The 13,714-nt window shown below is 34.6% G+C and overlaps 1 protein-coding gene across 1 annotated transcript; it reads left to right on the forward strand.

Moving 5' to 3' along the window:
* The first annotated feature begins 6,213 nt into the window (after nucleotides 1-6,213).
* On the forward strand, nucleotides 6,214-13,464 carry LOC110376195 (uncharacterized). The gene is made up of 4 exons (XM_021334596.3): nucleotides 6,214-6,480; nucleotides 7,895-8,129; nucleotides 8,630-8,731; nucleotides 9,116-13,464. Exons 2-4 carry the CDS (start codon nucleotides 7,895-7,897, stop codon nucleotides 10,429-10,431), a joined length of 1,653 nt encoding a protein of 550 aa, XP_021190271.3. The 5' UTR covers nucleotides 6,214-6,480; the 3' UTR covers nucleotides 10,432-13,464.
* Nucleotides 13,465-13,714: the final 250 nt, after the last annotated feature.

Here is a 13,714-nt window from a genome sequence, read left to right on the forward strand (position 1 = left end):
TGTTATTTATTTACCCTCTTTTGGTTTGAACCGAATATGGACTCAAAAAATCAATGTTTACAATAACAGGGTCAAAAAAAATCTTAAACTGATAAATGAACTATGAATGAGAAAAACGTACGAATACCGTGAGAATACGTTTTGATAGTGAGGTAACTGTCATCCCGCGGTTTCACTTCGTTTTTCTCGTAAATATTCTAAATTTTCGTACCTGAATAAAATATGTTATTACTTATTAGGGGATAATGAAAGTTTCAAATCGGTTCCGTAGTTCCGGAGCCTTAAGGCAGGGTACAAACAAAAAATGATTCCTCTTTATTATATTAGTATACCTACATTTACCTCAAAGAATCCAACATTATTTTTAGCATACAAAATCAATCTTAATTTCTAATAAGAAAAAAAACAAAAATCCAAAGCTGCAATAATTGTCAAAATAAAATTAAAAGTTTCATTTCAAAATGTCTATAAATTGCAAGATTTTATTGTTTTAGTGACCAATAAATTGTTTAATATGAAAAGATCTTTTATTCGGTGAGACGTCCTAAGGCCTTCGTCGTATAAAGCCTTCATACCAAGTAAGTACGTTTTAAGTAGGTACATGTATTTTTCAGGATCATTCTACACATATAGTAGAACTAGGTGAACTTACCCCGTGTTTCCACCCGCATCCAGAGCGAACTATTTCCCGCAACAGAATAAGCCTAGTAGTAGCCTATATTCTTGAATTATTTAGATATATGAATAGGAAAGCTTAAAGTCGTTACTCTGAATAAAAACAAATTAGGTAGGAGGATAAAATATAGTTGACCGGACTTACCATTCAATAATACTAACGTTGTCTGCTTCCTTCAATTCTCTTTTTACCATCACTGAGTCTTAAAAATTGTTCTAAACCACGTCTTAGCAGACCTTGGTCAAAATCCCGAAGTATTACTAAATAATATACTTCCATAGTAACAAGAATAATCCACAAACAAAACAACGACATAATTATTTGTAACTAGCCGTTCCCCGCGGTTTTACCCGCGTCCCGGTGTATTTTTTTCCGCCCTGGTACTACCCGTGCCGATAAAGAATGGGATTAGAAATCGCGACAGCTGTATTTACCTCTCGCTCATACACTATAGCACATGAGCGAGAGTTGAATACAGCTGTCGCGATTTCTAATCCCATTCTTTATCGGCACGGGTTGTACATGGTGAGCAAACACTTGGTATTGCTATACTCATATAAGTTATGCTACCCTGGTACATGGTGAGCATGTGGCGGACTAAAACCTGTATAGTCGGAACTTTTTGTGTGTGTGTTTTGATTTATATTTTATTAATTTTTCTCCTTCAAAATAGTCTGACAGATTACAATACTTTTACAATCGGGATGAAGCATTTTTATTAAACACAGTCCTATTCAGGCCTGCGTAGTACGCTTATGAGCATCTCGCTTAGATGCTACAAGCAGTTGCATCGAAATTTCGTTATTGGTATACTTATACTCCGGTGAATTATGCTATCCTAGTACTTTACTTTTGTGGTTCTGCGGCATTCCGTAAGTGTCCGTAAGTTGGTTTTTGTCTAATCACTCCCGTCCCGGGAATCTTACTCGCAATTTTTTTTTCCTTATTTGCTCACCGTTTAGACCTACCCTGGGGCCCGATTCTCCTAATTTTACTTAAGCGACCTTCGATTGACGTTCGACTCGATTCGACTGAGATCCAATCCCGACTCGATTACTATTGAAGCGTATGTGGCATTCCGCTATTTTTTCTTTGAAATAAACGTTTTTATCCTTTTCTGTCATTCAAAAATGAATCATTTTGTCTGCAAATGATTTACGATTGCAAAATGATTGTACAGCAAACTACCGTATAGACTAAAATCATCAAAATAGCAGACCAATCGCACACCAATCAAATGTCAATCGAATACGATTGGTCTTTTATTAGTAGCAGAATGCCCGATATGGTTAAAACTGCTATTACGATCATATTGCGATTCGATTTCTATTAGATTTTGACATTATTAACTTAGGAGAATCGGGGCCCTGGACTACAACAAACATTTTAAAACTAAAATCAGCTCAATCGGCCCAGCCGTTCTCGAGTTTTAGGCGATTATCACACTGCCCCGCATGATGCAGCGTAGTGCGTGGATGCGTTTTTTTCCGTTGCTTGTAAATATCTCCGTTTGTATGGAAAACACGCATAGTCCACCACACTGACAATGCATCCACGCGCGTTCATGCGGATCACGCACATACATGCGGAGAAACACGCACCCCCGCGCGTAGGTGCGGGGCGAAACGCAAGGTATGGCACACTGATCCCGCAGTGACGCGCGTGATTTTGAATGGGCGTGACGCGTATATTTGAAAATGGAACTCAATGAGAGCCGCTGTGCGTGAATTCACAAAACGCACCTACGCGCGTGAGTGCGTGAAAAACCCGCACGATGATGCAGATCTGCACTCCCGCAAGAACGCGCGTAGGTGCGTCGACACGCAAGATGCAGCGTGATGCGGGGCAGTGTGAAGATCACCTTAGCGAGACTAACGAACAGCAATTCATTTTTATATATATAGAAGATATAGAAGATAGAAGAAGATAGAAGATAGGTACATATTGTAAATTAGTCTGGACTTTAATTATTGTGCTAGAACACTCGCAAGTTCTTAAAATGAAATTATTCAGCCTAATAAACCATTCCCGCCCAAATTAGAATTAACCAGACACTAATAAAGAATTCCCGCCAAAATGAAGGTTTTATTTATTCTTTTCCTAGTTGATGACTAGATGGCGCTGACCTAGGAACGTCAAACGAAACATTTGTCATCAACAAAAAGAAGATGAAAATAGGGAATAAAAGGAGAAAAAAAGTCAGACAGGTTATTATCCGAATGTCCCAAAAGGTTTTGAAAACAATTTGTCCAGAAATTCCGTACTTTTCAGTCAATTTTTTTGAATGGCAACACACGAACACAAAATTTAGAAAACACCCAATTTTCCTCAACATAATTTTTCCGAAATCCATAAAATATAAATAAGTTAATACATTATGTATTATGTAGTGTGAATAATATAAAGCTTTCAGTTCATAAATCATTCAACTCAATAAATGGAAAACGAATATGTTTTCGTAACATTGTGGATTTCCCACCTAGACTAAAAGATTCAATATTTATGATAATCGCGTTTATTTTGATAAAAAACGCCTCTAGCAGTTTCACTCGCGTCCTTCAATAAATCCAATTTTACCTGCTTACTTAGGGTACTACATTATTTTCCATACACTGTCATTCCTATTTTTATTATAATAGGTATCTGTTACACTTGGCTTTAATAGAGTACTCGAGGTAAGTGCTTCTCGCACCCGATAATAAGTGCCTAGGTATATTCTAATGCTAATTTGTGTGTAGGTATATTAATAGCATTATCTTAAGCCAAGTTTCCTGAGAGTAACAAACATACACACTTTCAAACTTTTGAATTAATAACATGGTGTGAAAAATAACAAATTGTGTATTACAATTTAAAATAAGGTAACAATTTTTTTTGCATGCGCAGTTTCTTATATTTATCGATCCTAAAATACACCGCTGTGTTGCTAGATCTAAGCAGTTTGAAATAGCACCATAATTTCAACAGGGCGTGACGTAAGGAGCTCTATCAAGGGCCTAGGGCAAACTAAGGACACCTTCAGAAGTACTAGATTATTTATCTACTAAATAGTACTTAAAGGCACTTTGGTATATGCGTATTTTGTGAAGAGCAGATATTCTAGAAGTCTACGAGTTTATACTTAAGTACTATTTTGTAGCCTATTCTGATTTAACTAAATTAACTATACAGGCTACCTTATTGAGATTTTGTTTATTTGTGCAACTAGATTGACGTTTCAAAACAGCATTTATAGGCTATATGATTAAAAAAAATGACTTTGGTCTATACTTTCTACTAATATTACAAAGAAGTAAAGTTGGCAACCATTTAATGTTCTGGACTTTGAAAAAGCTTTTTATCATAAGGAGACTAGGTATATTTACGCATTTTGCTAGTGTCATATACCTACATCTTACCCCGATACGTAGGTATAGCAATTCCCTCAAAAAATGAGTGAAATTACGTAACAAACTAGAGGGAAATAAAAATACAAGGCCAGACTGCTGCAAGTTTTTATTATATTCGTGCACAGTCGCATAAGCATGCACTATGCAGCTCGGGTCATTCAACTTGACTAATCTACAAAAAAAAGGTTAAGCGTAGATCATTGCCAAGGCTAAACACATAAAAAACAAAGATGGTTGACTATAGCAGTCCGAAAATAAAAGTCTAGGTACAAATGCGTCTAGACAGTATTTAAATTTTGTTGCAAATAAATTGCCGGAAGACGCTGGATGCAGGTCGCTTCCAACAGGTATCTGTGGAGATCTAAGGGGGAGGCCTATGTTCGGCAGTGGACGTCCTATGGCAGAGATGACGTTGATGATGAAATTGGTTCTGTAGGCTTCTATTGCGAAGTAAATTATTAGAACTTTAACTTGTAAAGTTTCGTATTCATTGTAAACATTTCTTTAGCAACGTTCTTGATGGGTAACATGGAAAAATGTTGTTGAAAAGAAAATTCAATACTTTTCCTATTATTATTTAATCTGCAAAACGCAGCAACTCAGCAACATGTTGAGACAACTTTGTTAAAGTTTACCATGACTATCCATGGCTTTAGCCTTGGACGTAAGATACATGTTTAGCTGGATACGTATTTTTCAGTGATCATCATCAGACTTTTGGTCAGGCGTCAGCCTTCCTTACCCACCTTAAATCTCCTTGGAGGCTCTGACAAAAAAGGAAGGAACCTTCTTCTTAACGTGGGTATCAATAATCTACATCTATAGTACCTATATGATTTAATGTTATAATATTTATGTACCTATAGTATTTTCTATGGGCCTTTGTTGCCTGATTGAAATAAATAAATAATCTATATATGTATCTATTGGATTGCATACTTGAGATATAATTTTGACTTTAGTCCCGCACCGCGCCATATTTAATAAGCAACGTCAACTTCCTGTCCCCAACAAGGAAAACAGTAGACAAAAACTAGCATATTAAGAAAGGCCGACAATGGGCTTGGGTTTGGCCAGCTACATAAATTGTAATTGACATCGTTAGGTCAAGGATAAATAGTCATCTTACCCATTACAGCTACTTATTCAAATTTCGATAGGCGCCTACTAATATTATAATAATAAATTGATCCAGAATACAGGGGCCCGATTCTCCTGATTTTACTTAAGCGACCTACGATTCACATTCGACTGTGATCCAATCACGACTCGATTACGATTGAAGCGTATGTGGCATTCCGCTATTTTTTTCCTTTAAATAAACGTTTTATCAGTTCCTGTGATTCAATAATGAATCATTTTGTCTGCAAATGGTTAACGATTGCAATATGATTGTAGAGCAAACTACCGTATAGGTAGTAAAGGCCAACATCACCAAAATAGCAGACCAATCGCAAACCAATCGAATGTCATTAGAAGATATTAGAGTAGCAGAATGCCCGATATGGTTAAAACTGCTATTGCGACCATATTGCGATTCAATTTTTATTAAATTTTGACATTATTAACTTAGGAGAATCGGGCCCCAGAACACAGAAGGTACTACTAGATACGGCGCGTATTGTGAAGAGGTTTCTGTCTCGGGGGCCCTAACCACCGCTACCTAAGACAATGTGTCCGACATCTGAGGACACCTATTTACTTACATTTTTTGGTATACAATGTTTAAAAATGTAAAAAATACGTTGTAAAATAAATAAATGAATATAAATAATTGATACAGCCATTTATCGCAAAAGCGTAGGTAAAAAATAGGTACTTATAGAAAATATTAATACCTAAAGTTGCATTATTTCGTAAGGATTATGTTGGTTCATTCAACAGAATTTTGACCTCGGGAAGGGTTAAGTTACAACGCAAAAAAACCGGTTCAAAATACTATTGATGATTCAACTCCAGACAAACCATACACTGTTAGACCCTTTTCACGTCAAAATATTCTAATTGTGACTCACATATCTTACGTAAGTGTTCCCATAGTATACCTATAATAACATAATGTAGGTCTGTAGACGAACAGACAGCAAAATAAAAAAAAAACTGGAATTTTTACGTCGAAGAATTCGCATCACCATATCACTGACCTCTTGTAATATGTAACTGCAACATTTTCGAGGTCAGTTTTCTTAAAAACGTCGGGAAGTAGATATCCCTATATTATGTGCTTATGTACTAGACATATTATATATGTTATTGTACCTAGAGACAAATATATAACATCGGCAGCAAACAAATTGGGTGGATCGGAATCAAAACATCATTTTGAGTACATCATTCGGCGCGAAAAGTCGTTTCCAAGTGATCGATCCATTTTTATTCCTGTGAAAAATAGACTTAGTTCTTGATTGTGGCAATGTGAGTACCTTTTATTTTCATTTATATGTTTAAGGTTATATAATATTGAAATCATTTTTATTGTGTAGGTCATTAGTTTCAGTAATTAATTGGTTAGGGTCACTGAACCTCTTGCTTCTATTGTTTATCGAGCCTATTATTGTAGAATCCTAGCGACTAGGGTATATTTTTTTTTGGAAAATCTATACTGGTTAGGAAAATAGACAAAAATCTTTGTATATATTAGGGTTTCGAGCTTTTGAACGAAAACAAATGGCGAAACTTACTTGAATTTTATGCGCAGTTACCGAACGTGCGATCAATGCATCCCTTTATGATGATAAATATATTTTTGAAAGAATTTCTAGAGAAATTAACTAAATAGGTATAGGAAATGTATTTTAGATAGTTCATTATATTCAATTAATGCAAATATTAGCAGTGCTTTCATGTAGAAAACATTGTAGACCAAATGACCTATGAAGGTTGTGACTTTGTGTCTAATCCTGAACCACGCCTATCCTATACGTAAGGTGGATCGAAGTTATTTTTAATGAATTTGTGTGAAGATATAATACTGAGCTATTGAAAGATTGTAATGCTTGTCAATTTTAATGATGCTGTATGCTTAAGGTTATATAAATGGCGGAATAGCGCTTCCTTTTAAACATCCGAAGTGCGAATATAACCTAGACTTCAGATAATTCAATGATTTGTCGAGTTTGTGGCAATTTAGGTACTTACTGTTACTATTTAGTAGGATGATGATGATGATATTGAAGCTGTTCTCATATTATGAGTTCATCCAGCTGCGCAGGACATATTATAGTTCACAATATTTGCGCAGACAGAGGTTCAGTCACCATTAATTCACTCTCATAGCGCGATGGGACGGAATAAACAGGGATATTTCTATGATTAACATAGAAATAATGATTATTACTGAGCAATATTATTGCGGAACATCATTGCCTTACCAAATTCAAGGTTAGACTTTGAATTAATGTATTCTATTTTCACAAATGGCGATAGACAATACAACGTCAGTGATAGGTTTGCGCATTATTATTTGCTCGAATACTACGATATCCGGTAACTTTTGTTCGTTTTATTTCCTCCATTTATTTAAAAATATAGTTGTGTTTAACCATTAGGCTAGCTAACAAATAAATACAAACAAATCTATGCTTTTATTTGTAGTATATCGTAATGTATCACGTAATATGGCAACATTATTTTGCTCCGATCTATGGTCAAGGTTTCCCCCGTCCATAGACAAAAAGTAATACATGACCTTGGCAAGTTGTCAAAATCTATTTAGGATTGTCAAATTCGCCACTCAAATTGCTAACAACTTGCTGAGACTTGAGACATGTACAAAATTTGCATAATACATATTTTTGATTAAAAATAAGTGTCTTTATTCGATTTTAAGATGCCGCAGCCTATTGAAGCCACACATATTGTGGTTGAATGCCAAAAGACGCCAAATGGAAGAAAAAACAGACATGTTTGTGTACCAAAGTCATGGGTTCAATTGAAAATGCATGGCAATAGAGTTTCAATAGTGTATCCTAGTGAAGACAAGACTTGCACGGAACTCAGAGTGAGGAACATGGAGCCAGCTGATAAAGACTGGGACTTCTATATTGGAGATATAAAAGCAGAAAGTTTGTAATTTGATTTCTTATTTTGAAATTTCTTTCTTTGTTTGCCTAAAGACATTTGACACCTTATTAATTTTCTAAAAGTATACTCCACTATATTTCACCAGGTACCTACTGTTTTCAATAAGGAGACTACTTCATACTCAGACACAAGTGCACTCACTATTCCTTCACTCTCATAGCTAGATGGGATGCTCTATCTCTCTCTGTATATAATATATAATTACTACTACTACTGTACTTTTCCTGGTACTGGAAGAAATTCCTCTGAGACAAGAGTGTCACCGCAGGGAAACAGCTATATATAATCTAAATAGAAATCTCTTTTTATGCACCTCAATTTTAATTTTTATCTAAGAACTAAATTAAAGTAAACATAATAGGTGCTCTTATCGCTAAGAGCGATCTCTTCCAGACAACCTTAGGATGGAAAGGACTATACCATGAACAGCTAAGCTAGGTGTACAATAACAACTGAAAATAATGAATTCTGTTTATTTCAGACACATACGAGTATTGTTCTGCTTACGTTAAAAGAGAGTCAGGTTGTAAACAGACTAACAACCAAGATAACGATAGGAAACGAAAGGAAAGGGAATCTGAAGGTAAGTACATATACATACATAAAAATATAGAGGAAAGAATGAAATAATTTACAACAATTATAAAATCTTTATTAATATTATAAAACTGAAGACATTATTTGTTTGATTCAATGCTAATCTTAGGAACTACTGATCTGATTTGAAAAATTCTTGTTATTTTTTATTTGGATATTAGAATTAGTTTCTGTATACCTATATGTATGTACAGTCAACTTCAGGTCAGTGGTAACAGTTTTATAGGAAAATCGTACTTATCAGTATTGAGTTAAGGGGCATGACAGTTACCACTGATGTGCAGTCTACCATATAAGTATAGAAAGTAATTGAATCACACATTTTTTAAGTAATATACTAAAATGTTATATTATTCTTCTATTTTTACAGAACAACCACATGTAGAACGAAAGGAATCACTGAAAGTTCGGATAAAGCTGCTCAAACCAAGCTCAGAAAAAAAGAGGAAAAAATCAAGATCATCCGACTATGCAATCATTACCGAACCTACGGCTTGCAGTGAAGAAGAACCGGTAAGTGAGGATATTGTTGATGGAGAAGAAAATATCTCCCCACAGCCAGCGGAAAGCTTTAACATGACCACAGAAATCTCTCCACAGCCACCTGAAACCTCTAACATGACCACAGAAATCTCTCCACAGCCACCTGAAACCTCTAACATGACCACAGAAATCTCCTCACAGCCAGCTGAAACCTCTAACATGACTACTGAATTCTCCTCATCCTCCACCAGTACTCCTTCAAGTACGGTTAACCAAAGTACCACAGTGCCACAAAAAACCCCATTTGAAGTTAAAATGAACGAAATAATACAAAGTCTTATGCCTGACACTACACTACAACAAATACCAATGAACACTAACAATGAAGAAATAGCTAAGCTCCTAGCAATGCAAGTAGAAAACAACTCTAAAGCTGCGAACCTAGCTTTTCCAAAATTGACCCCTGAAGACCGAGCATGTATCATAAATTTGGAATCGGAACATACAAAAACTGTATACAACATCAGACTTCTGGTGGAGTTTGTCAAAATTCTGTGCAAAAATGTGCTTCAGAATAAGAATACATTAGGCAAGATGATCGAGGCCTATGGGCCTATAGAAACAGACACAGGTGACCAACAGCAACCAGGAACATCAAATGTTGGGAACACTCAAGACGTTGAAATGCCTGCCGATCCTAATATACCGGTTTCAAGTACACAAAATACAGGGGAAGATGCACCGATGCTGCCAACTTCAACTACAGGAGAACCGAACACTGATAAAGAAGAGAATGGAAAAAGAGAAAAGATTAACTGGATCCTCAAGCACCCCGATCCTGGGAAAGACTTAATAGAGTTAGGTAAACACGCTGGTGTCTATGTTAGTGCGGACGGTTTGAAAAAATGCAAAGAGAAATCGGACAGTGTTGAATCTTTTGCCAAATCTTTGTTGTCTGAAGTTTTTACTGAAGATAATACTGCTGAAATTGAAGGTAAGATTATGAGGCCTCCGATGTATTTTCCTGCTAAGATAGCTTTGGTTAATTTTGCCATAGACTACGGACAGCAAGTTGGTTGGAAAGAAATGGAGTTTGAGTTGATATTGCATAGTTTAAGAGATGTTTTGCATGATGATTTAGATTATCCAGAGATTTGTGGTAATAATGATCAGCATTGTACTTGTTGTTTACTTAAACAGTGAATTTCAACGATTTTTATATAAATAATCTTTGCATAATGTAAGAATAATTTACAGAAAACCATTTGTTGATTTCTGACACTTATGTGAATTTTAAACATTTAAACAATTTTACGGATTTTATCGCGATTAGGTACCTATATTAATATAAGTTAATCCCGACGTTTCGGATCCTTTACAGTATCCACGGTCACGGGCAGACTACATTTAAATAATATTAATATAACCGCGATAAAATCCGTAAAAGCTGCTTTATTGAAAAAGAAAACCATTTTTTAATACGGGTGTATTTCAACATAGCTCTTTATTGAATATTTTTCTACAAACATACAGGTGTTTTATAAACATTACTTTTTATTAAAATAGCAACGAATTAAAACAAGACTTTGTAGTAAAAAAATATTATTTTTGATACTTACTAATTACTTCACACAAAAGCATTTATTAGCCAAAAACTTTCTGAAATAAGTCCCATTCTTCCATTATATAAGATAGGTATAAACTACATAGGTACAAGATACCTCTCTAGGGCCGGTACCAATATGGCATTTTTATTTTAAAACTTTGACAATATTTTTCTAATTTTTTACTGCAATTAATGTTAGGTAAGTACATATAATATTTAAGATGTAAGTTTCAGAATACATCGCACACTGCAAACTTTTAGTCGGCCGAAAGTTTGTTCGGGCTCAGTATGAAGATGAATAGTAGTACGCACATTACAAAGATCAGGTATTTAGCCGGTATCAGACCGACTGAAAACTTTGATTGGAATCAAGATTTTCTTTTAAAATTTTTGCCATCTATCGGGCAACTGTCGGCCGACTGTTTAGTCTGCGGGTACTAAGTTTGATTACCTCGTTAAATAAGTAAGTGTGCAATATTGCATCAGTCCGGGATAAAAGTCTAATCTACTTGAATTTGACCCGGCGAACTTCAAACCGCCTTAAATAATTAATCGATAAAATGTTATTCCTATCATAATTTTGTTTTTGTATTATTTTTGCTATTAGTGACAGAATAATCTAGTGGGTTAAGGAGGTCAGATAGGCAGTCTGGAAGCCAAACCCAACTTTTGAAATGACTGGCTTATGATAATGAGGTAAATTGAAAAATCTAAGTACAGATTTAGAATTTGGGTTTTAAATTAACAACTTGAGTTACTAAGCTGATTTTTGTTAAAGAATTTAATATCTAGCTTAGTAAGTTAATAATATAAAATATGTGAGTCTCAAACACGCACAAATTAATTTTATCTTAATCAATGTCAAGGCTGATAACCTTTTGTTTGCCATATTATATTGAAAACGGGAAGTCCGATTTGTGACTAATATGTTTTCGTGGTTTTACAGTATGACTAATATGAAAGATAGCAACGGAATAGAGCGGGAATTGAAAACAAATTGGTGTCAAACAATGTGACTGTGTTTTCTAGGGCACTTTGAAATTTAGGTCCCGACTCATTTGAACATCTTTGGCAGTCGTTACGGGTAGTCAGAAGCCAGTCTTATCCAGGGGTGGCCTGGATAACTGGGTTGAGGAGGTCAGATAGGCAGTCGCTCCTTGTAAAGCACTGGTACTCAGCTGCATCCGGTTAGACTGGAAGCCGACCCCAACATGGTTGGGATAAGGCTCGGGAGATGATGATGAATAAACTATTACATATATGTAACTATAGGTTACTTCTAGTGTTATTTTTAAGCTATGTGCCATATTTTGTAATAGTACACTGGCGAGCAATATTTTTTTGACATTTAATTTTAAGTTTTTTAGTTTTAAGAATTTCTGTTGGAAGAATTTTGGTAAAATTAAAAATTATTCAAAATTTTGGCGATGTTAAAATGTGTTTCGTATTTTTTATGCTCTCAAATTAAATTTATGCGGTGTAACCGTGACTTTAAAAGTTATTTTTAGAATTTATACATATACAAGTATGTGTAAAAAATTAAATTTAAAATTAAAAATAGTCCAAGTTACCTCTTCTATAATATTATAGGTAGTGTTTTAACTAATTATAAGTTTTTATGTGCCCAAACAGGGTTACTAATTGTGTCTAGATTTAAGATTATATTATAAATTATGCATTTTTTGTTATTTATTAAAAATACATTATGTATGTATATAAAAACTCTTTAATGGCAAATATGTATGACAGTTTTTGAGCTTTATTGCCGAAATGGCTGGACAGATTTTAAAGGAAATGTAACCGAAAAAAAATTGTTATTATTAATTATCTGCGTCTAGTGTGAACGGGTAGGCATATCTAGATAAAAAGAACCATAAATACCTCTTTAGTAATGGGCTACCTACAATTAAAATACTTTTTCTAATTAGCCCTGAGCCCAGTGCTTCAGATAAAATAGACATAATTATGTTTTATTTATTTTTCTATACAGATTGTTTTTTTTGAACTTTGGCACTATTTATCAATATTGATATTATTCGATTATTAGATTTTCCCATATGTAGGTTTCCTACTGATTTATCAATAATTTTGTTTGTATTATATGTTGCTTTTTCATACTTATTTACTATATCAATTTGTTAGGTACTTAACTAAGGGTAAACAATCTATATAGGACATTTTACACTCATACATACCTACTAAATTACTGCTTAAAAAATTTTTCAATTGATTAAGTTATTGTAATTAATGTTTTTAGATCTGAACATAACCTTTTTTTTAACGATGTCAAAAATCATCAAATGACCCCTCCCGCTGTGGGTTAGCAGCGGAGAGGGAGTGTCAGACTCTTACTGACTAAAAACCGTCGTGTTCCGTCGTAGGCCTTTTATGTACCAGGGCCGCGGTATCTCTTTCGAACAATCCCACAGCCCCGGCAGTTTGATCATAACTCGAATTTTATTTTTAAATACCTAATAAGAGATATTAATTTTGTTTATCTTTAGTTAAGTAGGTACCTATCAAATGGTGTATATTTTTATTATTTTAATGACTTATCCGATGTGCTATTTAATAAAAATGGTGAATTTTTAAATATAGATTAAAATCTAGTATTTTTGATGTTAATTAAAGTTGTTTTATTTCAAATACTACCTATTGGGGTTTGATGACTTTCTTTGAGGAACGCGTGGAACAACGCGTGTAGACACGGGCCTGTTGTCTGTCTAACCGACGGAGCCTCTCACCACCCAATACTTACCCTTTTTTTTGGTATTAAATCATCAAATGACTTCTGAAAAAGTGTCAGACTCACTAACTAAAACCCACCATTTTCCTTCGTAAAGAATGATAAGTTAAGCTGGGGTTCTTTCTTTTCTCTTT

The sequence above is a fragment of the Helicoverpa armigera genome, chromosome 27 (genome assembly GCF_030705265.1).
Source record: "Helicoverpa armigera isolate CAAS_96S chromosome 27, ASM3070526v1, whole genome shotgun sequence".
Taxonomy (NCBI): Eukaryota; Metazoa; Arthropoda; class Insecta; order Lepidoptera; family Noctuidae; genus Helicoverpa; species Helicoverpa armigera.

Bases quoted from the DNA above. Each gene is read 5' to 3' on its own strand.
- LOC110376195 (XM_021334596.3), top strand. From the start codon at position 7,895: ATGCCGCAGCCTATTGAAGCCACACATATTGTGGTTGAATGCCAAAAG. The intron at 8,130-8,629 runs GTTTGTAATTTG...TGTTTATTTCAG, and splicing joins TGGAGATATAAAAGCAGAAA to ACACATACGAGTATTGTTCT. The intron at 8,732-9,115 runs GTAAGTACATAT...CTATTTTTACAG, and splicing joins AAAGGAAAGGGAATCTGAAG to AACAACCACATGTAGAACGA.